At 41.0% G+C, this 25,324-nt stretch overlaps 1 protein-coding gene across 2 annotated transcripts in view; it reads left to right on the forward strand.

The window, feature by feature from the left end:
- The window catches only part of LOC146381643 (neurexophilin-1-like), a 50,825-nt gene that overhangs the window by 23,810 nt on the left and 1,691 nt on the right, over nt 1-25,324 (forward strand). The window contains exon 1 of one of the 2 annotated variants that reach the window (XM_084937735.1): nt 24,840-25,112. The exons of the other annotated variant lie outside the window; for it this stretch is intronic. Within the exon in view, the coding sequence (XP_084793861.1) occupies nt 25,053-25,112 (60 nt within the window). The 5' untranslated portion in view covers nt 24,840-25,052. Of the gene's footprint in view, nt 1-24,839; nt 25,113-25,324 lie in introns of those variants that run through there. 2 annotated transcript variants of the gene reach the window in all.

A 25,324-nucleotide genomic window follows, 5' to 3' on the forward strand; every position in this document is an offset into this window, starting at 1 on the left:
GTGTCAGCATGTTGGCATTTTCATTCATTTACTGCAAAGAGAGAAGTCAAACCTGTGTGGGGAGTTGTTGCTGGGTTTCCAGTCAACACTTTTGCGAGTGGAAAAAAAAAACATTAATTTCAGTGATGTTACAGGAAATCTAAAGGTCAACATAAAGTCATTCAAAATGTCCATTTTAAAACTATTATTTTGATCTTCTATCAAAACCCAGTCTTCGTAATAAAACACACAGGCAGGTCATGTGTTGTAGTTTACCATACAACCATGCCCCTGGGTGGGTCCGGGACGGGCGTGAGGTTCTGGGGGCGCTCCGTCTCTGGGCTGGGGGCCTGGCCGGGCCTCGGGGGCTTGGGTCCTGGTTGGTGTGTTGCTGGGGTTGTGGGCGGGTGGGTGTGTGGGGGCCCATGTAAAAAGAAAATACAACGTCTTTCAATTGTGAAGTTTTATGCATGACCTCAAAGTAACAATAATTTTAAAAAGACCTGGTCCTTAACAGGTCTTAAAATGGACCTTGGACTAAATGAAGAAATGGATAGGCTCAATACAGCAGGAACTCAGCGTAATTGGCAGTCCACAAATATAATCAAACAGTATATGAGCGACTTTGGCCTTTGCAATGCATGGCGCTCCCTTCACCCCACCAGTAAGGAATATACTTTTTTCTCACATGTCCATCACTCCTACTCTCGTCTGGATTATTTTTTGGTCAGCAGCTCACTGCTGAGTGACATTTCAGACACTGAGATTCACCCTATAGCTGTCAGCGATCATGCTCCTGTATCTTTAACACTAATGCACAAGAATAATACTACGCCAAGTAAAAACTGGAGATTTAATACATCACTACTTAAAGATGAAGACTTTATTAAATATTTTAAAAAAGAGTGGACTTCATATTTAGACTATAATGACACTCCCAGAACATCAGCTTCTGTTCTATGGGAAGCAGGGAAAGCTGTGATGAGAGGTAAAATAATTTATTTCTCATCACATAAAAAGAAAACAAAAATATTCAGGAATTAGAAAAAACCATCAAATCACTAGAAGAAGCCTACGTGTCCCACCAAGATCAGGAAACATTGAAAAAAATACGCAAAACAAAACTAGAATTAAATGAGATAACTGATAAAAAAACAAATTCTTAGTACAAAGACTACGCTTACAAAATTATGAACATGTTAATAAATCCGGTCAATTTCTAGCAAACCAGCTAAAAATAAATAAAGAAAAAACAACTATATGTGCTGTTCAAGATTCATCTGGGAACACAATATATGAACCGAAACAAATAAACAACATTTTCAGGGATTTCTATAAAACATTGTATTCACCACAAATAAACCCATCTAAAAAGGAAATTGATCATTTTATGGACAACATAACTCTTCCAAAATTATTAGACACTCAAGCAATGGCACTGGATTCGCCACTGACACCAGGTGAACTCCAGGAAGCCCTGATAAGTATGCCCAATAATAAGGCTCCAGGTCCAGACGGCTTTCCTGCAGAATTCTACAAAGAATTCTGGACGATTCTAGCACCAGTTTTTTACAGAACGTTGTTGGAAATCAAAGAAAAGGCCAGACTTCCATCAAATATGAATTCTGCAAACATTAATCTCCTGCTAAAACCAGGCAAAGACCCTGTATATCCCTCAAGCTATCGTCCAATATCCCTTATAAATGTAGACCTTAAAATAATCTGCAAAGCTCTCTCAAAGAGATTAGAGAAAATAGCCCCCCTCTTAATTCATCCTGACCAAACTGGTTTCATAAAAGGTAGGCACTCATCAACAAATACACGCAGATTACTTAATTTGATAGACTACTCATGCAGTAAAAACATCGAAACTACAATATTTTCTTTAGATGCAGAAAAAGCATTTGACAGAGTTAACTGGAAATTTCTATTTGCAACTTTACACAAATTTGGTTTTGGATCCTCTTTCATTAACTGGTTAAAAATATTATATAATTCCCCAACAGCTTGTGTCAGAACAAATGACCAGACATCCTCCAGCTTCTGTCTCCTGAGGGGCACCAGGCAGGGATGCCCACTCTCCCCTTCACTGTTTGCAATTTTTATTGAACCACTAGCAGCAGCAATTAGACAGAATTCAGTAATTAAGGGCATAAAATGCAAGAACGTGGAACATAAAATCAGCCTTTGTGCAGATGATGTGTTACTCTTTCTCCAAAATTCACAAACCAATATCTCTGGGGTGATTGAATCAGCGGGGGAGCTGGCCCCAGGGAGGGGTCACTTGCCCCTCCCTTCCTTCCCTCCCCATCTCCAGCTGCCTCCCTCTTCCCGCTCCACCACAATCACCCACACATGCAGGGCCTTGGGGTAAAGGTGTGTCACCAGGGTGCAGGGGAGGCATCCCCCCCTCTGTCCCCTTCTGGCTGCCTGTGCCTCAATTTTATCTCACAACTTAGACATTCACATTACTCACACTCTCATAACACATACATATAGGATCTTGGGGGTGGGCACGCTACACGGACTCCGTGTAGCGTGCCCACATAAAAGGTGGACTGCGGAGTTGGGGCGGTATGCATCTCCCCACCGCAGGGAAAAGGGTAACACCACTTGGGTCTGGGTGCAGTTTCCCCCTCCAGGGGCAAGGGTACCTAGACCTGGTTCTTAGAGTATGCTTGGGGAGTGTGATTGTGTATACAGTGTCTCTCTATGTCTGTCTCCACCTTGGTTGAGTGTTGAGTAATTGCATATGAGAGCTTGAGGGTGGGAATGGATGTTTGTATCTGTGTGTGCCTATATGTCTGTGTCTATATGTCAGGTTGGGTATCAGACGCCACCTCTCTGGGGACATCTCAGGCCCTCCAAGGTATGGAGGCCTATCTCCCCCCACCACTTCCCCTGCCGGTGGCAGACGCCCTCAGACATCGGTGCGTTGGTGGTTCTTTGTGTCCGGGGATGGGCGTCAAGGTACACAACGGCTCACTCCTTGGTGGCTGCTTATCTCTTGTCCCTCTTCTCCGCTGTTTTTTCCCCCTCTTCCTTTCTCCCTTTTCTTTTCCTCATTCAAGTCTGTCCCGTATCTAGCAAGTGAAAATAAAAAATAAATAAAATAAACAATAAAAGGTGAATCAAATAGACCATTACGGCAAGGCTGGGATGGTCAATTTGGTAAAGTAAATCCGTTGGGCATCTTTCTTCGCCTTTAGACAATAATTCTGATGGCAAAAGAACCAAACGGGACAGGCAAAAAAAAACCCAAAAAAAAACAGGTATTAAAATGAAGTAAATACAACCTTAGGTCATATATTGTTGTTCATCTATCACACCGTTTCATTATTTATTTAACAAAAACAATATATCATCATGAGCAGTTGTGCTGTAAAAATAAAGCATCCTTACTGCTTGCACGTGAGTAAGATGGTAATATCAGCCAGCTAATAAAATGCACTTTATTAATTCATTATCAGCAAGTCCATACAAATAGTTTTCATTTGCATGTTACAACAATGAAATGAGCTGCACTTCAGTTTGGGAGGAGAAGGCCATTTAAAAAGTTTATTAATCTACAGAGAAAGAAGAGAAAGATTATTCACAAGTTCAACACAGCTACCAAACTTCCCAGGAGTGGGTATCCCAGCAAATTTACCCTAAAAGTCAGGCTTTGCAACACTCTGAGAAACTGCAGAAGGTTGTTTGGAAGGGTAGTCAGGAGAAAGCCTCTGCTCTCTAAAAAGAACATGGCAACATGGTTTAAATTTGTAGTTGACTCTGAATAAACCACAAGACCTAAACACAAGAGACCAAGATGGAAATATTTGGTTATAATGCGCAATGCCACATTTGGCTAAATCCAAACTCAGCACATCACAGCATGCCTCATCGCGACTGTCAAGCACGATGATGTAGACACTTTACGGTCACTGAATTAACCATAAATTCCTCTGTGTACCACAACAGTTCTAGAGTAGATCGAGGTGATTTGACAACTGTACTGACTTGTAACAAGATTTTAAATCCCACCTAAGTATGCATATTTATTTCTTAATTCTTAATGTTTAATTTTACCTTGGTGTGTAGTGCCCTCATTCCTGTGGGGTGTCTCAGCATGTTTAAGCTGAGACATCACACAGGAATAAGGTGGCTTACCGAACTGAAACTTGCATTTTGATACAACTACACACATATAGAGTCTCGTAAATTAATTTTGCACAATTGTGATTCCTTCATGTTGGCACAATTTGCAGAGACAGACACAAAGGCTTGACAGATGCTGAAAACCACATCTGATGTTCCTGTTTGTGCTGCGGCTGCTCTCAATTAAATGAATATGTGTTTAAGCACCTCATTTCCAAGAAGCAAACTCTGGCATTCTGCCGCATTTGACTCTGTGTAATGGAAAAAAACAACATACCACTCTCTGTTGACAGAGTAGTAGTGGATAAACAGGTTTAAACATAATGGCTGCCAGTTAATTGTTGTAATTAAACAAGTTGAGGAACATTTGAACACTGGTAACCCTTGCAAATGTATTTCTCAAATGTCTTGTGTTCCTTCTTTCAGATATTGCTATCACTTGATCTATCAGTTCTTCCTTTAATTCTCCACCATTACTATGTCCAGCTGGTTAGCTGAAATCTTTAGCCAGCCACTATTGTTGTGTTGTAGATAAACTGGTTGGTTTCACTGATGTTCGCAGTAGGAATATTCTGCAATGTTGCATTCAAATCTTCTAGTAGACTTTTGGGTACTTCTGGTACTCTTAATAATCGGCCACAAAGGGTGCAGGTTTCCAGCCTAGCCGCAATTTTCTCTTTCAGGTCAGCTGCTCTGGCATTCAACGCCTGCAACGCACCAGTTGTTCTAGATGCTCAATCTTGGAGTGTGAGGATGATTAACTCTCTGCTGACCTGACCTTGCCTTAGTATTTGCGTTGTACTTCATGAGTCTCCAGTTATGATAGCAGTTGCTTCTTTAACACTGAGCTACTACTTCATTTGATATTAGTGTAGATGTTAGTTGTCAAAGGAGTTGTCTTCCATTTGCACAGTCTCTCCAAAATTGGAAATATTCTGTCTCGATGACACTGAAAAACTGGTTCATCAGTACTTCAGTTAATCCAAAATGCTGCAGCAAGAGTACTGACAGGGACTAGAAAGAGAGAGCATATTTCTCCTGTTTTGGCTTCCCTTCACTGGCTCCCTGTTAAACCCAGAATTGAATTCATTCTGGGTCTTACATAATCAGGCCCCATCTTATCTTAAAGACCTTATAGTACCATATCACCCCATTAGAGCAATTCGCTCTCGCACTCAGGCTTACTTTTTGTTCCTAGGGTATTTAAAAGTAGAATGAGAGGCAGAGCCTTCAATTTTCAGGGCCCTCTTCTATGGAACCAGCTTAGAAGACACCCTCTCTACTTTTAAAATTAGGCTTAAAACTTTCCTTTTTGCTAAAGATAAGATAAGATACCTTTATTAGTCCCACAAGGGGAAATTTCATGTTAAGGCTGCCGACCTATTGCACGCAATGGCGGCGCCATCTTACCCTCCGACCATACATTACACAAAAACATCACATGGGGAAGACAGGTCAGAGAGGTATAACAATGGAAAATGCACCACATGAGGAAAGATAAGGAGAAAAAAATAACTCCCCCCAGACTGAGCTCCAACAGGGGGTTCAGTTTGAGAACAGAAAAAAAAACACCTCTGCACATGACACATGAAAAAACTCTTAATACACCAAAGAAACACATGACAAGCAACAGGGGTGGGTAAAGGGTGAGAGACAGCCAGTGTAGACAGTGCATCCGGGCCTGCAGCATAAGCGCTGGTCTCCTTGATCCACCGTCAGCATCGGAGGGGAATAAGCGCCGAAGGCGTTTGGAGGGGGAGGGGGGATGAGAGTACATCTGCATGTGTATATATGTCTGTGTGCGTGTGTGTGTGTGCGTGTCCAGAGTTCAGCTGAGACAGTGTCCTTCGCCCTGCCAGGCTAAGTAAACAGTCTTCCAGCCAACCCAGGTGGCCTTGCATAGAATGGGAAGAACAGTCTAAACACAGTCGAGGGTGTTTTTGTTCAGCTCCAGCCTTGAGACCGCAGCTGGCGCCGAGGGGGTATCCGAATGAAGTGATGGTGGTTTTTACTTTAGTGTGAACAACTCATATGAATTTCAAAGCTGTTCTAACAGTCCAACACTGGTCTCTCAATCTCCCGTTGGAGAGCCGTGAGCTTCTCCATGATGTGATCCAATTTGTGCTCAGAGGTGTTATTCCGAGCGAGCCCCTCCAAGATGTAATCCAGTTTGCACTCAGAGATCTTATTCTGTGTATTCACGGCAGCCGTAAGCTTCTCCAAGATCTTATCCGTGCTGCACTCAATGAGCCCATTTTGAGAAACTCACGCCTCGTCCCATCGTTTCAATCCCAGCGGGCAGCCTTGTGGGGGTTTGAACAGCCGGTTCCGCTTTCTTAATTCTTCGATAAATCAGGGCCAAGCCAGCTCCGATCAGCAAGAACCCTGTTATCATGGTTCCGAATAGGTAGATATCTTCAGCACTCAGGCTCACCCGAGCCCAAACTTCTCGTCGGGTGTCAATTGCATTCAGGGACCAGTTGATCAAATCCATAATTCCTCCTTTAGGTTTTAGAGAACAGACTGTGAGAGAGTGTTCCAGGGAAAAGTAATACAAAAAACACGAGACTAGTCAAGGACACAAAAGGCTAAGCAGGGAAGCTAAGGGAGAGGAGGAGGAGGAGAGGAGAAAAGTGTGACCGCCTTCGTCAAGAGCAAGAGCTCCTTTAGCTACACTGCAATAGATGTAGGTTGCTGGGGGATTCTCGTGATTTTTTTTTTTTTTTTCTCTTCAGTCATCTTTTTCACTCACTAATGTGTTTATACACCTCTCTGTATTTAATTATTTGTTATTTTTCATTTCTGGCTGTCTTCTACAGCATGTCTTTAGTCCTGTTTTCCTTCTCTCACCCCAACCGGTCGCAGCAGATAGCCGTCCCTCCCTGAGCCTGGTTCTGCTGGAGGTTTCTTCCTGTTAAAAGCGAGTTTTTCCTTCCCACTCATAGGGAGTCCGTATGATTGTTGGGGTTTTCTGTTTTCTTTGTATTATTGTAGGGTCTTTACCTTACAATATAAGGCGCCTTGAGGCGACTGTTGTTGTGATTTGTTGCTATATAAATAAAACTGAATTGAATTGTTCCAGGAGCCCACTTCTCATCCGTGTGTCCCAATCCTCAACACTTGACGCAGACCTTGTTAATCTGGTCGACATCCAAGCTGGTATGGCTGGTATGGCTTCAGTTATCTTTCTCTTACTTCATATTTTGAGGTATGCCAACAAATCTGCAGCAACTGTGCAGTGCTGTCACATAATCTCTGGGTAATGTTTCCAGCATCTTGAAGAATTAAGGTAGTTCTGAAGGCAAAAGGGGGTCCAACCTGGTAATAGCAGGGTGTAACTCTGAAGCTCTCCTTTTATCTCCTTGAAGTACAGAAAGGGGAAACCCTGCATTATAAGATGAATATTAATTATAGTTTACTGAGGGCAGTGCTGTGTCTGCCTTGTAGAGGCAGGGCTCTGCTGTAATATCACCTTTTGCCAGCTTCACGTTGTGCCTGAATATCTTCTGCAGTCTTCTTCTGGCCCTCTACATAACTATAAAGACTCAATGACTCTCCACCACCTCCTTCATTTCCTGACACCGAGCAGAGAACTCAGAGTCCTTTTCGTAGCTTGTCTTTTAGAAAAAATATCTGGTAGAGGGAGCAGTCTGTTTCTCCTGATGTCGAACATGTCCTTATGTTAACAGTCATGCTGTTGGGACAAATGTTCCCTAAGACATTTTCATTAACTGGAAGACACTGGACTCGAAAGCAGCACTGGTACCGTTCTGATGAGCAGTTTGACATTCAGTTTATTTCAGTTACCTTGCATCCACACTAAGGCAACTAGGTTTGGAAACACAGATTTTTCTCACAGTCGAAATGCAAATTTCAAAAGCAACAGATGGAATCTGTGTTGCATTCTGATGATTGTGCTGACATACATCACACCTGTCTGTTGGCTCACTGCAACACAACAATGTAAAGATTTTTACCCACATACCCACGCAAACATTACAAAGGCTGCTCAGCAGGTAACTGGCAGAAATGTAAAACAAACATGCATACTTACCCAACTTGTTTTGGCCCCATTCCCACTATCATATTTTCATTTTCATTTTGTGAGAACCCATGTAGCAATGTGCAATGAGGGTTAGTATATTCATGTATCTAATAGATACAAAATCACTTGAAAGAGAAACCTCCAAAGCAACTCACTCTGTGGGCAGTATTTACTTTTAAGGGAGTAACATTGTATTTTTATATATATTCATTTTCTTTTTTGTTGTTCTTAGTGTTTTAGTGCAGTAAAAATCAGATAAGAGTAACATGAAACTTATTTACCTTGATTACACACACACATGGAGGATTGGGAGTGGATAAATACTATTGATGTGCAACAAACTGGACATGAATAACTTAAGCTCATTATATAATATTACACTGCAGTATATTTCTAACTAACTGCAGCTCATTCGCTTTCTCTTGACAGTCTTTTCTTTAAAGATATAACTTATATTGGGGTCAATGTAAAAGAAAGACAGAGGTGAAATTTAAAGGGGGGTCGGGGCTGTCAAATCTGACATAGTATTTGTACTGATACTTTGTGCATGTGCCTGCTGTGCTGAATTTGTTTTGTCTTGTCTAGAGAGTAATGGAGCTAGAGGCAGATGCCATGGGTCATGAGCAGGTTTTTGTGGATGAGGCTGTTTTTCACCTCACTAAGACAAGGAGACGTGGCAGGAACATTATTGGACACCATGCCATAATCAATGTCCCAGGACAACATGGTGGTAACATAACAATGTGTGCAGCTATAAGTCAAAATGGTGTTGTTCACCATCAGGCAACGCTGGGACAATATATAACACTGCACACATTATTACATTCCTGGACGCCTTACCTGACATGTTCACTAATGTTCAGAGACCAGAGCAGACCAGATACGTCATCATATGGGACAATGTTAGTTTCCATAGGGCTGCTTTGGTCCGCAACTGGTTTACAGATCACCCACTCTTCACTGTACTCAACCTCCCCCCATACTCTCCATTCTTGAATCCAATTGAAGAGTTCTTTTCTGCCTGGCGCTGGAAGGTCTATGACCGCCATCCCCATCAACGCATACTGACAAAGCCTACCTTGTGCACAGAGAAAGAAAAAGCCAGATGTGTTTTCTATTCATACCATCAGTGTGTAGTTGGTGCATTGTGTGGTTATTAATGTGATGGCTTGTGTTAACTGTTTGATACGAAAATACAAATTTTTTTTTTTTTTACAAAGGTTTGGAGAGTTAAGCAAGGTTTATTAGCTTTTGCAAGAAAACTACAATGTTTTGGTGATTTGGTGAAGAGTCTTCTTATTTTTCTTTCTTTTTGAGTTTTGCAAAAATAGCCAATAGTTACAAAAAAACGTGCTTAAGCCATCAGAAAAAACTGTAATGTGTGTATATATACCTATGTGTGCATCAGGTCACTCTTTTAACAATTTTCAGCTTTTGCCACGTGTGGAGACCAAACACTGTTTGGTATTTCTGCTTTGCCGATCTTTGTTTTCTGGGCCACCTCTGCACATCCACATATGAGGTAGCAAGTTAATGCAGGGTGTCATTCCTTTCAACCAAAAGCTTACTTTATGAATCACAGTAGGTTACCATATTGTTAGAGATTATTAGTCACTATTAAAGACACTATTAAAGTGCTTTCAGAGTTTGTTGTTGCATACAGTTAATTATACATGACTGCAGTGTCAATTAACCTTGCTTCCTTGCACTCGACTTCACTCCACAAAAATCTCATGTTGATTTTTTTCTTAGTCAGTTGTCATGCTAAAATATTTTAATTACACACTGGAATTTCAGACTTGAACTGTGGTTTACTGGACAAACAAAGCAGCATAAATGAAATGAGCGTAACAGTGCTTAAGTAAATAACATGTCTTAAAAGAAAATGTGACCTGGCCGCATCAAGTCGTGAGACAGATTAAGGAGTGGTACAGCAATGTTACATCTTTGTGTGTGTGTGTGTGTGTGTGTGTGTGTACGTATATATATTAGGGGTGCAACGATACACAAAATTCACGGTTCGGTTCGATATTTTTTCGATACAAAAAAAATGTTCATGCCTTTTTAATTTGTCATTTATTCAAATTATAAATATATATTTTAACTCAAAAGTACAGTTTTTAAATTTAATGTTGCTGAAACAACAAAGTAATAAAAAAAATAAATTTATCTGATCGACAAATCACTCATCTTTGGAAAAGAGAGTTTATTACAGAGAAATGGCTCTTTCCAAAATAAAAGCTATACTATATGCTTCTTCTGGGCTATATTCTCAGCAGTATATTAAACATATCAGGTCCCCATAAGGAGAATCATGTGCTAACGGCTGTCTAAATGACTCGGGTAAAGTTTGTAGCATGCGTGCTTGTTGTTTTTGTCTGCTTCCACTTGTCTTTGCACTAGGATTTCAATTCAATTCAATTTTATTTATATAGCGCCAAATCACAACAAAAGTCGCCTCAAGGCGCTTCATAGATACAGAGAAAAACCCAACAATCATATGACCCCCTATGAGCAAGCACTTTGGCGACAGTGGGAAGGAAAAACTCCCTTTTAACAGGAAGAAACCTCCGGCAGAACCAGGCTCAGGGAGGGGCGGGGCCATCTGCTGCGACCGGTTGGGGTGAGAGAAGGAAGACAGGATAAAAGACATGCTGTGGAAGAGAGACAGAGGTTAATAACAGATATGATTCAATGCAGAGAGGTCTATTAATACATAGTGAGTGAGAAAGGTGACTGGAAAGGAAAAACTCAATGCATCTTGGGAATCCCCCGGCAGCCTACGTCTATTGCAGCATAACTAAGGGAGGATTCAGGGTCACCTGGTCCAGCCCTAACTATATGCTTTAGCAAAAAGGAAAGTTTTAAGCCTAATCTTAAAAGTAGAGATAGTGTCTGTCTCCTGAATCCAAACTGGAAGCTGGTTCCACAGAAGAGGGGCCTGAAAACTGAAGGCTCTGCCTCCCATTCTACTTTTAAATACTCTAGGAACAACAAGTAGGCCTGCAGAGCGAGAGCGAAGTGCTCTAATAGGGTGATATGGTACTACAAGGTCATTAAGATAAGATGGGGCCTGATTATTTAAGACCTTGTATGTGAGGAGCAGAATTTTGAATTAAATTCTGGACTTAACAGGAAGCCAATGAAGGGAAGCCAAAACAGGAGAAATATGCTCTCTCTTTCTAGTCCCTGTCAGTACTCTTGCTGCAGCATTTTGGATTAGCTGAAGGCTTTTCAGTGAGTTTTTTGGACATCCTGATAATAATGAATTACAGTAGTCCAGCCTGGAAGTAATAAATGCATGAACTAGTTTTTCAGCGTCACTCTGAGACAGGATATTTCTAATTTTAGAGATGTTGCGCAAATGGAAGAAAGCAGTCTTACATATTTGTTTAATATGTGCGTTGAAGGACATGTCCTGGTCAAAAATGACTCCAAGGTTCCTCACAGCGTTACTGGAGGCCAAGGTAATGCCATCCAGAGTATGAATCTGGTTAGATACCATATTTCTAAGATTTTCAGGGCCGAGTACAATAACCTCAGTTTTATCTGAATTAAGAAGCAGAAAGTTAGCGGCCATCCAGGTCTTTATGTCTTTAAGACATTCCTGCAGTTTAACTAATTGGTGTGTGTTATCTGGCTTCATGGACAGATAGGATGATGTCGGAGTAAATGTGCAGTCATATTCGTTGTGTTCCCACTAGTGCTGTCAGCGTTAATCTCGTTAAAATGACGTTAACGCCACAACACGGCAAATCTCCGTTAACGAGCTACCGCGGATCGCCCCGTGCGTGTGGCTGGACGGCCAACACGTTAACGAGCTAACTGCGCTAACGCACTAGTTCCCACCTATGTAATTGAGCGTTGCGTGGCACATCCAACATACTGTTTTACTTTTGTCCATGACGTGCTTACCTTCAGGGTCATACGTCACATGAAAACCAAAATAGTTCCAAACGCCAGATCTGAATGAGGGTGGGGGAGGTTCAATTTGCCATGTTGCAAGGAGAGCTTAACTTCTGTCTCGCTAGCTTGCCCTGCACTCAGTGAATCTGCGTTCGACTACGCCTAGGCTGCACTGTCGAGCGCAGATCCACTGAGCGCTCAACACAGACAGCATCGTCAGAAGAAAAGTTGATAAAATAAATTAAAAATTTTGTATTGTTCGATACATATGCGTACCGAACCGAAAGCACTGTATCGAACGGTTCAATATCGATACGAGTATTGTTGCACCCCTAATATATATATGTATATAAAATATATATCCTGGGTTTTGTTCCCAGAATTCTGTTTGACATTGTTGTAGTTTTCAGTTTGAATATTACATTTGTCTAGATTATGTTTTCATTTATTTTGTGGTTCATGGGATATTTAAGGGAGTTTTTCCTTCACACTGTTGCTAAAGTGCTTGCTTGTAGGGGGCCATCTGATTGTTTTCTCTGTTTTCGTTGAATTATTGTAGGGTCTTTATCTTATAATGAAAGCTCATTGAGGTGATGGTTTTTGTGAATTGGCACTATATGAATAAAACTGAGTTGAATTGAAATGTCAGTGTCAATGATTCAATAAATAAAGATGTTTTGTGTAGTCCAAAAACAGTCGCTGTATAGATGTAAGCGGTCCTTATGTCATATTATTTGTAACTGAAAAATTATAAGTAACATGTGAAGTAAGCAATGCTAATGTATTTCTGAATGATAATTCATTGATAAAATGAAATGTTTAACTGAAAAGTATTGCTCCACCTTCCATGTATGACTTTGTAAATTTGGCTTTGCAATTGAGTTGCTAAAATTAAACACTGAAGATTGAAAGAATAGATTTTGTTTTATAAATGCAAGGACAAGGATCTGCACAGAATGCATTGCTTAAAAGGATAATCTCAGTAAAGACAACTAATAATGAAAGTAAGATGACATACGAGAGAAGTTTAAAACAAAATGCAACCCATGGTGTCAGCATGTTGGCATTTTCATTCATTTACTGCAAAGAGAGAAGTCAAACCTGTGTGGGGAGTTGTTGCTGGGTTTCCAGTCAACACTTTTGCGAGTGGAAAAAAAAAACATTAATTTCAGTGATGTTACAGGAAATCTAAAGGTCAACATAAAGTCATTCAAAATGTCCATTTTAAAACTATTATTTTGATCTTCTATCAAAACCCAGTCTTCGTAATAAAACACACAGGCAGGTCATGTGTTGTAGTTTACCATACAACCATGCCCCTGGGTGGGTCCGGGACGGGCGTGAGGTTCTGGGGGCGCTCCGTCTCTGGGCTGGGGGCCTGGCCGGGCCTCGGGGGCTTGGGTCCTGGTTGGTGTGTTGCTGGGGTTGTGGGCGGGTGGGTGTGTGGGGGCCCATGTAAAAAGAAAATACAACGTCTTTCAATTGTGAAGTTTTATGCATGACCTCAAAGTAACAATAATTTTAAAAAGACCTGGTCCTTAACAGGTCTTAAAATGGACCTTGGACTAAATGAAGAAATGGATAGGCTCAATACAGCAGGAACTCAGCGTAATTGGCAGTCCACAAATATAATCAAACAGTATATGAGCGACTTTGGCCTTTGCAATGCATGGCGCTCCCTTCACCCCACCAGTAAGGAATATACTTTTTTCTCACATGTCCATCACTCCTACTCTCGTCTGGATTATTTTTTGGTCAGCAGCTCACTGCTGAGTGACATTTCAGACACTGAGATTCACCCTATAGCTGTCAGCGATCATGCTCCTGTATCTTTAACACTAATGCACAAGAATAATACTACGCCAAGTAAAAACTGGAGATTTAATACATCACTACTTAAAGATGAAGACTTTATTAAATATTTTAAAAAAGAGTGGACTTCATATTTAGACTATAATGACACTCCCAGAACATCAGCTTCTGTTCTATGGGAAGCAGGGAAAGCTGTGATGAGAGGTAAAATAATTTATTTCTCATCACATAAAAAGAAAACAAAAATATTCAGGAATTAGAAAAAACCATCAAATCACTAGAAGAAGCCTACGTGTCCCACCAAGATCAGGAAACATTGAACAAAATACGCAAAACAAAACTAGAATTAAATGAGATAACTGATAAAAAAACAAATTCTTAGTACAAAGACTACGCTTACAAAATTATGAACATGTTAATAAATCCGGTCAATTTCTAGCAAACCAGCTAAAAATAAATAAAGAAAAAACAACTATATGTGCTGTTCAAGATTCATCTGGGAACACAATATATGAACCGAAACAAATAAACAACATTTTCAGGGATTTCTATAAAACATTGTATTCACCACAAATAAACCCATCTAAAAAGGAAATTGATCATTTTATGGACAACATAACTCTTCCAAAATTATTAGACACTCAAGCAATGGCACTGGATTCGCCACTGACACCAGGTGAACTCCAGGAAGCCCTGATAAGTATGCCCAATAATAAGGCTCCAGGTCCAGACGGCTTTCCTGCAGAATTCTACAAAGAATTCTGGACGATTCTAGCACCAGTTTTTTACAGAACGTTGTTGGAAATCAAAGAAAAGGCCAGACTTCCATCAAATATGAATTCTGCAAACATTAATCTCCTGCTAAAACCAGGCAAAGACCCTGTATATCCCTCAAGCTATCGTCCAATATCCCTTATAAATGTAGACCTTAAAATAATCTGCAAAGCTCTCTCAAAGAGATTAGAGAAAATAGCCCCCCCTCTTAATTCATCCTGACCAAACTGGTTTCATAAAAGGTAGGCACTCATCAACAAATACACGCAGATTACTTAATTTGATAGACTACTCATGCAGTAAAAACATCGAAACTACAATATTTTCTTTAGATGCAGAAAAAGCATTTGACAGAGTTAACTGGAAATTTCTATTTGCAACTTTACACAAATTTGGTTTTGGATCCTCTTTCATTAACTGGTTAAAAATATTATATAATTCCCCAACAGCTTGTGTCAGAACAAATGACCAGACATCCTCCAGCTTCTGTCTCCTGAGGGGCACCAGGCAGGGATGCCCACTCTCCCCTTCACTGTTTGCAATTTTTATTGAACCACTAGCAGCAGCAATTAGACAGAATTCAGTAATTAAGGGCATAAAATGCAAGAACGTGGAACATAAAATCAGCCTTTGTGCAGATGATGTGTTACTTTCTCCAAAATTCACAAACCAATATCTCTGGGGTGATTGAATCAGCGGGGGAGCTGGCCCCAGGGAGGGGTCACTTGCCCCTCCCTTCCTTCCCTCCCCATCTCCAGCTGCCTCCCTCTTCCCGCTCCACCACAATCACCCACACATGCAGGGCCTTGGGGTAAAGGTGTGTCACCAGGGTGCAGGGGAGGCATCCCCCCCCCTGTCCCCTTCTGGCTGCCTGTGCCTCAATTTTATCTCACAACTTAGACATTCACATTACTCACACTCTCATAACACATACATATAGGATCTTGGGGGTGGGCACGCTACACGGACTCCGTGTAGCGTGCCCACATAAAAGCTGGACTGCGGAGTTGGGGCGGTATGCATCTCCCCACCGCAGGGAAAAGGGTAACACCACTTGGGTCTGGGTGCAGTTTCCCCCTCCAGGGGCAAGGGTACCTAGACCTGGTTCTTAGAGTATGCTTGGGGAGTGTGATTGTGTATACAGTGTCTCTCTATGTCTGTCTCCACCTTGGTTGAGTGTTGAGTAATTGCATATGAGAGCTTGAGGGTGGGAATGGATGTTTGTATCTGTGTGTGCCTATATGTCTGTGTCTATATGTCAGGTTGGGTATCAGACGCCACCTCTCTGGGGACATCTCAGGCCCTCCAAGGTATGGAGGCCTATCTCCCCCCACCACTTCCCCTGCCGGTGGCAGACGCCCTCAGACATCGGTGCGTTGGTGGTTCTTTGTGTCCGGGGATGGGCGTCAAGGTACACAACGGCTCACTCCTTGGTGGCTGCTTATCTCTTGTCCCTCTTCTCCGCTGTTTTTTCCCCCTCTTCCTTTCTCCCTTTTCTTTTCCTCATTCAAGTCTGTCCCGTATCTAGCAAGTGAAAATAAAAAATAAATAAAATAAACAATAAAAGGTGAATCAAATAGACCATTACGGCAAGGCTGGGATGGTCAATTTGGTAAAGTAAATCCGTTGGGCATCTTTCTTCGCCTTTAGACAATAATTCTGATGGCAAAAGAACCAAACGGGACAGGCAAAAAAAACCCCAAAAAAAAACAGGTATTAAAATGAAGTAAATACAACCTTAGGTCATATATTGTTGTTCATCTATCACACCGTTTCATTATTTATTTAACAAAAACAATATATCATCATGAGCAGTTGTGCTGTAAAAATAAAGCATCCTTACTGCTTGCACGTGAGTAAGATGGTAATATCAGCCAGCTAATAAAATGCACTTTATTAATTCATTATCAGCAAGTCCATACAAATAGTTTTCATTTGCATGTTACAACAATGAAATGAGCTGCACTTCAGTTTGGGAGGAGAAGGCCATTTAAAAAGTTTATTAATCTACAGAGAAAGAAGAGAAAGATTATTCACAAGTTCAACACAGCTACCAAACTTCCCAGGAGTGGGTATCCCAGCAAATTTACCCTAAAAGTCAGGCTTTGCAACACTCTGAGAAACTGCAGAAGGTTGTTTGGAAGGGTAGTCAGGAGAAAGCCTCTGCTCTCTAAAAAGAACATGGCAACATGGTTTAAATTTGTAGTTGACTCTGAATAAACCACAAGACCTAAACACAAGAGACCAAGATGGAAATATTTGGTTATAATGCGCAATGCCACATTTGGCTAAATCCAAACTCAGCACATCACAGCATGCCTCATCGCGACTGTCAAGCACGATGATGTAGACACTTTACGGTCACTGAATTAACCATAAATTCCTCTGTGTACCACAACAGTTCTAGAGTAGATCGAGGTGATTTGACAACTGTACTGACTTGTAACAAGATTTTAAATCCCACCTAAGTATGCATATTTATTTCTTAATTCTTAATGTTTAATTTTACCTTGGTGTGTAGTGCCCTCATTCCTGTGGGGTGTCTCAGCATGTTTAAGCTGAGACATCACACAGGAATAAGGTGGCTTACCGAACTGAAACTTGCATTTTGATACAACTACACACATATAGAGTCTCGTAAATTAATTTTGCACAATTGTGATTCCTTCATGTTGGCACAATTTGCAGAGACAGACACAAAGGCTTGACAGATGCTGAAAACCACATCTGATGTTCCTGTTTGTGCTGCGGCTGCTCTCAATTAAATGAATATGTGTTTAAGCACCTCATTTCCAAGAAGCAAACTCTGGCATTCTGCCGCATTTGACTCTGTGTAATGGAAAAAAACAACATACCACTCTCTGTTGACAGAGTAGTAGTGGATAAACAGGTTTAAACATAATGGCTGCCAGTTAATTGTTGTAATTAAACAAGTTGAGGAACATTTGAACACTGGTAACCCTTGCAAATGTATTTCTCAAATGTCTTGTGTTCCTTCTTTCAGATATTGCTATCACTTGATCTATCAGTTCTTCCTTTAATTCTCCACCATTACTATGTCCAGCTGGTTAGCTGAAATCTTTAGCCAGCCACTATTGTTGTGTTGTAGATAAACTGGTTGGTTTCACTGATGTTCACAGTAGGAATATTCTGCAATGTTGCATTCAAATCTTCTAGTAGACTTTTGGGTACTTCTGGTACTCTTAATAATCGGCCACAAAGGGTGCAGGTTTCCAGCCTAGCCGCAATTTTCTCTTTCAGGTCAGCTGCTCTGGCATTCAACGCCTGCAACGCACCAGTTGTTCTAGATGCTCAATCTTGGAGTGTGAGGATGATTAACTCTCTGCTGACCTGACCTTGCCTTAGTATTTGCGTTGTACTTCATGAGTCTCCAGTTATGATAGCAGTTGCTTCTTTAACACTGAGCTACTACTTCATTTGATATTAGTGTAGATGTTAGTTGTCAAAGGAGTTGTCTTCCATTTGCACAGTCTCTCCAAAATTGGAAATATTCTGTCTCGATGACACTGAAAAACTGGTTCATCAGTACTTCAGTTAATCCAAAATGCTGCAGCAAGAGTACTGACAGGGACTAGAAAGAGAGAGCATATTTCTCCTGTTTTGGCTTCCCTTCACTGGCTCCCTGTTAAACCCAGAATTGAATTCATTCTGGGTCTTACATAATCAGGCCCCATCTTATCTTAAAGACCTTATAGTACCATATCACCCCATTAGAGCAATTCGCTCTCGCACTCAGGCTTACTTTTTGTTCCTAGGGTATTTAAAAGTAGAATGAGAGGCAGAGCCTTCAATTTTCAGGGCCCTCTTCTATGGAACCAGCTTAGAAGACACCCTCTCTACTTTTAAAATTAGGCTTAAAACTTTCCTTTTTGCTAAAGATAAGATAAGATACCTTTATTAGTCCCACAAGGGGAAATTTCATGTTAAGGCTGCCGACCTATTGCACGCAATGGCGGCGCCATCTTACCCTCCGACCATACATTACACAAAAACATCACATGGGGAAGACAGGTCAGAGAGGTATAACAATGGAAAATGCACCACATGAGGAAAGATAAGGAGAAAAAAATAACTCCCCCCAGACTGAGCTCCAACAGGGGGTTCAGTTTGAGAACAGAAAAAAAAACACCTCTGCACATGACACATGAAAAAACTCTTAATACACCAAAGAAACACATGACAAGCAACAGGGGTGGGTAAAGGGTGAGAGACAGCCAGTGTAGACAGTGCATCCGGGCCTGCAGCATAAGCGCTGGTCTCCTTGATCCACCGTCAGCATCGGAGGGGAATAAGCGCCGAAGGCGTTTGGAGGGGGAGGGGGGATGAGTGTACATCTGCATGTGTATATATGTCTGTGTGCGTGTGTGTGTGTGCGTGTCCAGAGTTCAGCTGAGACAGTGTCCTTCGCCCTGCCAGGCTAAGTAAACAGTCTTCCAGCCAACCCAGGTGGCCTTGCATAGAATGGGAAGAACAGTCTAAACACAGTCGAGGGTGTTTTTGTTCAGCTCCAGCCTTGAGACCGCAGCTGGCGCCGAGGGGGTATCCGAATGAAGTGATGGTGGTTTTTACTTTAGTGCGAACAACTCATATGAATTTCAAAGCTGTTCTAACAGTCCAACACTGGTCTCTCAATCTCCCGTTGGAGAGCCATGAGCTTCTCCATGATGTGATCTAATTTGCGCTCAGAGGTGTTATTCCGAGCGAGCCCCTCCAAGATGTAATCCAGTTTGCACTCAGAGATCTTATTCTGAGTATTCACGGCAGCCGTAAGCTTCTCCAAGATCTTATCCGTGCTGCACTCAATGAGCCCATTTTGAGAAATTCACGCCTCATCCCATCGTTTCAATCCCAGCGGGCAGCCTTGTGGGGGTTTGAACAGCCGGTTCCGCTTTCTTAATTCTTCGATAAGTCAGGGCCAAGCCAGCTCCGATCAGCAAGAACCCTGTTATCATGGTTCCGAATAGGTAGATATCTTCGGCACTCAGGCTCACCTGAGCCCAAACTTCTCGTCGGGTGTCAATTGCATTCAGGGACCAGTTGATCAAATCCATAATTCCTCCTTTAGGTTTTAGAGAACAAACTGTGAGAGAGTGTTCCAGGGAAAAGTAATACAAAAAACACGAGACTAGACAAGGACACAAGAGGCTAAGCAGGGAAGCTAAGGGAGAGGAGGAGGAGGAGAGGAGAAAAGTGTGACCGCCTTCGTCAAGAGCAAGAGCTCCTTTAGCTACACTGCAATAGATGTAGGTTGCTGGGGGATTCTCGTGATTTTTTTTTTTTTTTTTTTCTCTTCAGTCATCTTTTTCACTCACTAATGTGTTTATACACCTCTCTGTATTTAATTATTTGTTACTTTTCATTTCTGGCTGTCTTCTACAGCATGTCTTTACTCCTGTTTTCCTTCTCTCACCCCAACCGGTCGCAGCAGATAGCCGTCCCTCCCTGAGCCTGGTTCTGCTGGAGGTTTCTTCCTGTTAAAAGCGAGTTTTTCCTTCCCACTCATAGGGAGTCCGTATGATTGTTGGGGTTTTCTGTTTTCTTTGTATTATTGTAGGGTCTTTACCTTACAATATAAGGCGCCTTGAGGCGACTGTTGTTGTGATTTGTTGCTATATAAATAAAACTGAATTGAATTGTTCCAGGAGCCCACTTCTCATCCGTGTGTCCCAATCCTCAACACTTGACGCAGACCTTGTTAATCTGGTCGACATCCAAGCTGGTATGGCTGGTATGGCTTCAGTTATCTTTCTCTTACTTCATATTTTGAGGTATGCCAACAAATCTGCAGCAACTGTGCAGTGCTGTCACATAATCTCTGGGTAATGTTTCCAGCATCTTGAAGAATTAAGGTAGTTCTGAAGGCAAAAGGGGGTCCAACCTGGTAGTAGCAGGGTGTAACTCTGAAGCTCTCCTTTTATCTCCTTGAAGTACAGAAAGGGGAAACCCTGCATTATAAGATGAATATTAATTATAGTTTACTGAGGGCAGTGCTGTGTCTGCCTTGTAGAGGCAGGGCTCTGCTGTAATATCACCTTTTGCCAGCTTCACGTTGTGCCTGAATATCTTCTGCAGCCTTCTTCTGGCCCTCTACATAACTATAAAGACTCAATGACTCTCCACCACCTCCTTCATTTCCTGACACCGAGCAGAGAACTCAGTCCTTTTCATAGCTTGTCTTTTAGAAAAAATATCTGGTAGAAGGAGCAGTCTGTTTCTCCTGATGTCGAACATATCCTTATGTTAACAGTCATGCTGTTGGGACAAATGTTCCCTAAGACATTTTCATTAACTGGAAGACACTGGACTCGAAAGCAGCACTGGTACCATTATGATGAGCAGTTTGACATTCAGTTTATTTCAGTTACCTTGCATCCACACTAAGGCAACTAGGTTTGGAAACACAGATTTTTCTCACAGTCGAAATGCAAATTTCAAAAGCAACAGATGGAATCTGTGTTGCATTCTGATGATTGTGCTGACATACATCACACCTGTCTGTTGGCTCACTGCAACACAACAATGTAAAGATTTTTACCCACATACCCATAGGTGGGGCCAGGTTTCACAATGAGCTCACTCGAAACCCTGGCTGATTGGGACCCACACCCAGTTTCACACCTTGGCTCAGGCGATTAGAGGATCATCAGGGGGTCCTTTGTCCCTCTTTGGGGGGATACTCCCACTTGGTTTAAATCTGGGACTCCCCACCATTTGACCTTAGAACTGAAGAAGCTTCTCGGATGAGAGGTGAAACGTCTTCAAGCAACTTAAAGAAGTCCAGACGCTTTTCTTTGCAAGCTCCTTTGACTAAAGATTTTTACCCACATACCCACGCAAACATTACAAAGGCTGCTCAGCAGGTAACTGGCAGAAATGTAAAACAAACATGCATACTTACCCAACTTGTTTTGGCCCCATTCCCACTATCATATTTTCATTTTCATTTTGTGAGAACCCATGTAGCAATGTGCAATGAGGGTTAGTATATTCATGTATCTAATAGATACAAAATCACTTGAAAGAGAAACCTCCAAAGCAACTCACTCTGTGGGCAGTATTTACTTTTAAGGGAGTAACATTGTATTTTCATATATATTCATTTTCTTTTTTGTTGTTCTTAGTGTTTTAGTGCAGTAAAAATCAGATAAGAGTAACATGAAAGTTATTTACCTTGATTACACACACACATGGAGGATTGGGAGTGGATAAATATTATTGATGTGTAACAAACTGGACATGAATAACTTAAGCTCATTATATAATATTACACTGCAGTATATTTCTAACTAACTGCAGCTCATTCGCTTTCTCTTGACAGTCTTTTCTTTAAAGATATAACTTATATTGGGGTCAACGTAAAAGAAAGACAGAGGTGAAATTTAAAGGGGGGTCGGAGCTGTCAAATCTGACATAGTATTTGAATGCAAACTATAATGTGATATTTAGAATCCACATGTACCAGTATCATTACCTGAATGCAACCAGTACAAACAAAGGCAGTAGACTTTTAAGCATAGTTTTAAAGACAAAAGGCATTTACGAATGTTTGACCTTATCTGACCTTATCTGAAGTGGTCAGCGGTCCGAGGTAACATCTTTAAAACTCCCATATATCATTCACTATATGTTGTCAGTACAGCTGCAGTAAGAAACGGTTTTTATTAGCTCTGTATAGCATTATTGTCACTGTGACCTTTAGATGAATCCCCACCAGCCCTTCAACATGGAGACAGCAACAACTGACTGGTCAGCTGATCTTTGATGTCACCCATTTATTACTGGCCTCAACATTTGGGCAAAAAGCTTGTAAGCACTCCCAAACTACTACTTCAGTGGGGCCCTACAAGGGGATAATCCAAATGTGATTTTTTTTTTTTTTTTTTTATAGAAATAATGGGATTTAAGAAAGAAATCTTTCTGTAAGTATCAGGGACATCCCAACATCACACTCTGCCTCTTGATGTCAGTTTTTATTATGACTTATCTAAGCTTCTAACATCTGATGTAGCTATTGATTGGAAACAGGTGCCTTCATATCGTAGATCCTTACTATTATAATGTCCTTTTGTTTTAAGCATTTTGTCACTGTTAACTTGTTTTCATCTTTATGTTTTTACTAATCCGTCATGAAATTCATCTTGAAAGGCGTTATATAAATTAAATCTTACTTTAGTTTACATCCCTTCTTCTCCAGTCAGCCTCTGTTGATTTAAATCTCAGTAGTGTGCTGTCTTTCTGTCAATTAAAAACTCTCGCTGGTGCAGCCCACCTCTCATTCTTACATCATCCTCATCTCCCATACACTTTTCCACCTTCTTTCGCTCCACCACAGTGAGTGTTAGACTCCAGCAGACCTGTCTTACTCCGCTCTGCTTCATCAGAGTCTAGTTGCTAATAGTTTATTGCTCAAACTCTTTGCTTAATTAAATTATGTCCACTTGTTTCAATGATCTCTCTACTTTTCTTTTAGACTCTCCAGTCGCTCCTATTTACTGCAAACTATGTCAGAGGTGCACACACTGCTGCACACCTGCCCGAATTTCAGCCAGTTTGACTGTGGTTAGGGTTCTTTGTCACCATGTTGGATTTTTGGAGCCAGAAGTAACTAAATTCGGACAAGAGGGTGGAGTGCTAACATAAGGGAGCTTAGCAAATCTCATTCATAAACTGTACATATGCAGCCCACAGATATATCCAGCAGAACACTCAGTGTGTGCTGCAGTCAAAATTAGATGTCCATCAAAATTCTTCAGAAGGCACAAACATCATAATTAAAGAGGAGCGGCCATGGCCCAATGAATTCAAGTCAACGTGAACTGTCAGAGTTGCCAGTCTTAAATTCTTCAATGTCAATCAAAGCAGCCGCTCCCTAACTGTCAAGCCTTAGAAGTATAAATAATTGAGGAAAAAAAAGTTCTTGTAAATGTAAATGTTCTTTTTTTACGCTGTAAAGTTGGGCATTGTCACATGGGTTTCAGTAAGAACTGATGTGCATTTGGCGCCACTGCAAGGGAATAGCCCAGGAGCTGCAGTTTTTGGCCCTTGTTTGACTAAAATCCATGCATTTATGCATTTATGACCACTGATTTTTATTATTATTATGTTTAAGTAAGTTTTTTTTACTTTTCCTGATGATTTCAAATATAAATGTAGAAAAAAACAAAACAACTGGTGACAACTGAATGTTGCCTAATGGTGGCATCTGGAGGCCACAGCAGGAAGTGCCCACTAATGAAGACAGGTATGTTAGAAATGGAGCAGATGTCTGTTCGCCTGCTGTTAAAAGCTTGGGGCTATGAATTCAAGGCTTTTCTGACAAGCGGCAGATGGCTTTCAGTATAGCTTAAATACACCGATGCTATAATAAAAAACTAAACAATCAGGAAATGTGTGGAAGTGGATGAGTTCCAGACAAATCGAAAAGTCTTTAAATGCTTCTAGTGGCACCTGAACTCTCGAACAGTAGACTTAGGCCTACTCTGATTATATTTATCTCATGGACTGCCCAGAAACTCATCTGCACTGTTCTTTCTTCTCAGAATTTTAATTACAGGCTGTAAAAAGTTAAAGTTATTTTCTGGTTTTAATTTAAGTTAAATTAGCCTATACAAGAGACAATCAGCAAACACATTGTTTACTTTCCTAACAAAAATGACACAAATTCAGCTTACTTTTACTCCATAGCTCTTCACCTGCAGCATCTTCCTTTATCTTTAATATAACTTAAAGGCTATGAAATTGTTGACGTGACTGACAGGAACTGTGAACACATGAGCTAATTTTGGTTATTCTACATGAGAGATTTCTGTGTTTAGATTTAGTTATAGTGCATGTTCCTACACAAAGAAATAAATGTCATTTGTGGTTATTAATGTAGCTCTACTGCAAAGCATCATCCTTGCACTTTATCACACAACCACAAGATGCCAGTATCACATTGTCTTGGATTAGGTTGATTTAAAAAAAAAAAAAAAAAAAAAAAAAAAACATTTTATGAAAGTGTTGATTAGTTAATTTTTTTTCCTCGCAATAAGATGCAAGAAGATTTTCAGTCAGAGAAAGAAGTGGAGGGGACCAGGGGCTGGCAGATGCTGCAGACAGCGCATATTCTTAAACAAAAGGGTGTGTGTTTATGTGTGTGTGAAAGGGGGAGGGAGGGAGAATTGAAGGGGAGGGAGAAAGAGAGAGAGCAAAACTGGGTGTCAAAATCTTGAGCTCTGAGAAAGCCTCCCAGTCTGTGTGTTGTGAGGGGAAGCAGCAGCACAGTGAAGGTTTCCAGTTGGGAGAGAGTTTAAAGAAAGTGTCTGTTTAGGATATCCAAAAGTTCACTTTGCCTGAATGAAACGCAGCAGTGGATGGCTCGTGAAGGTTATGCACAATGGAGAAGTTTGGCTGTCAGTGCTTTGCTTGGATACTTTTGAAAGGAACCATATGTCTGGTGAGTGAAATGAATGGTAGCATTAAACACATTATACATTCAAAGTTGAGTTATGCTGCATTTGAAGAGGGTTTTGCAAATATTTCAAGTTCTACATATTTTAGATTTGCATTATCCTAATGACGACTTTCTTTGCAGACTTAAGTTTCTTAAAACACGCTGATGAGTGAGGTTTAACAATATTTGTGTGGTGTGTGAGTCTGACAATATTA

This window comes from Perissodus microlepis, chromosome 8, assembly GCF_051167445.1.
Source record: "Perissodus microlepis isolate ML-2025 ecotype Zambia chromosome 8, ASM5116744v1, whole genome shotgun sequence".
NCBI lineage: Eukaryota > Metazoa > Chordata > Actinopteri > Cichliformes > Cichlidae > Perissodus > Perissodus microlepis.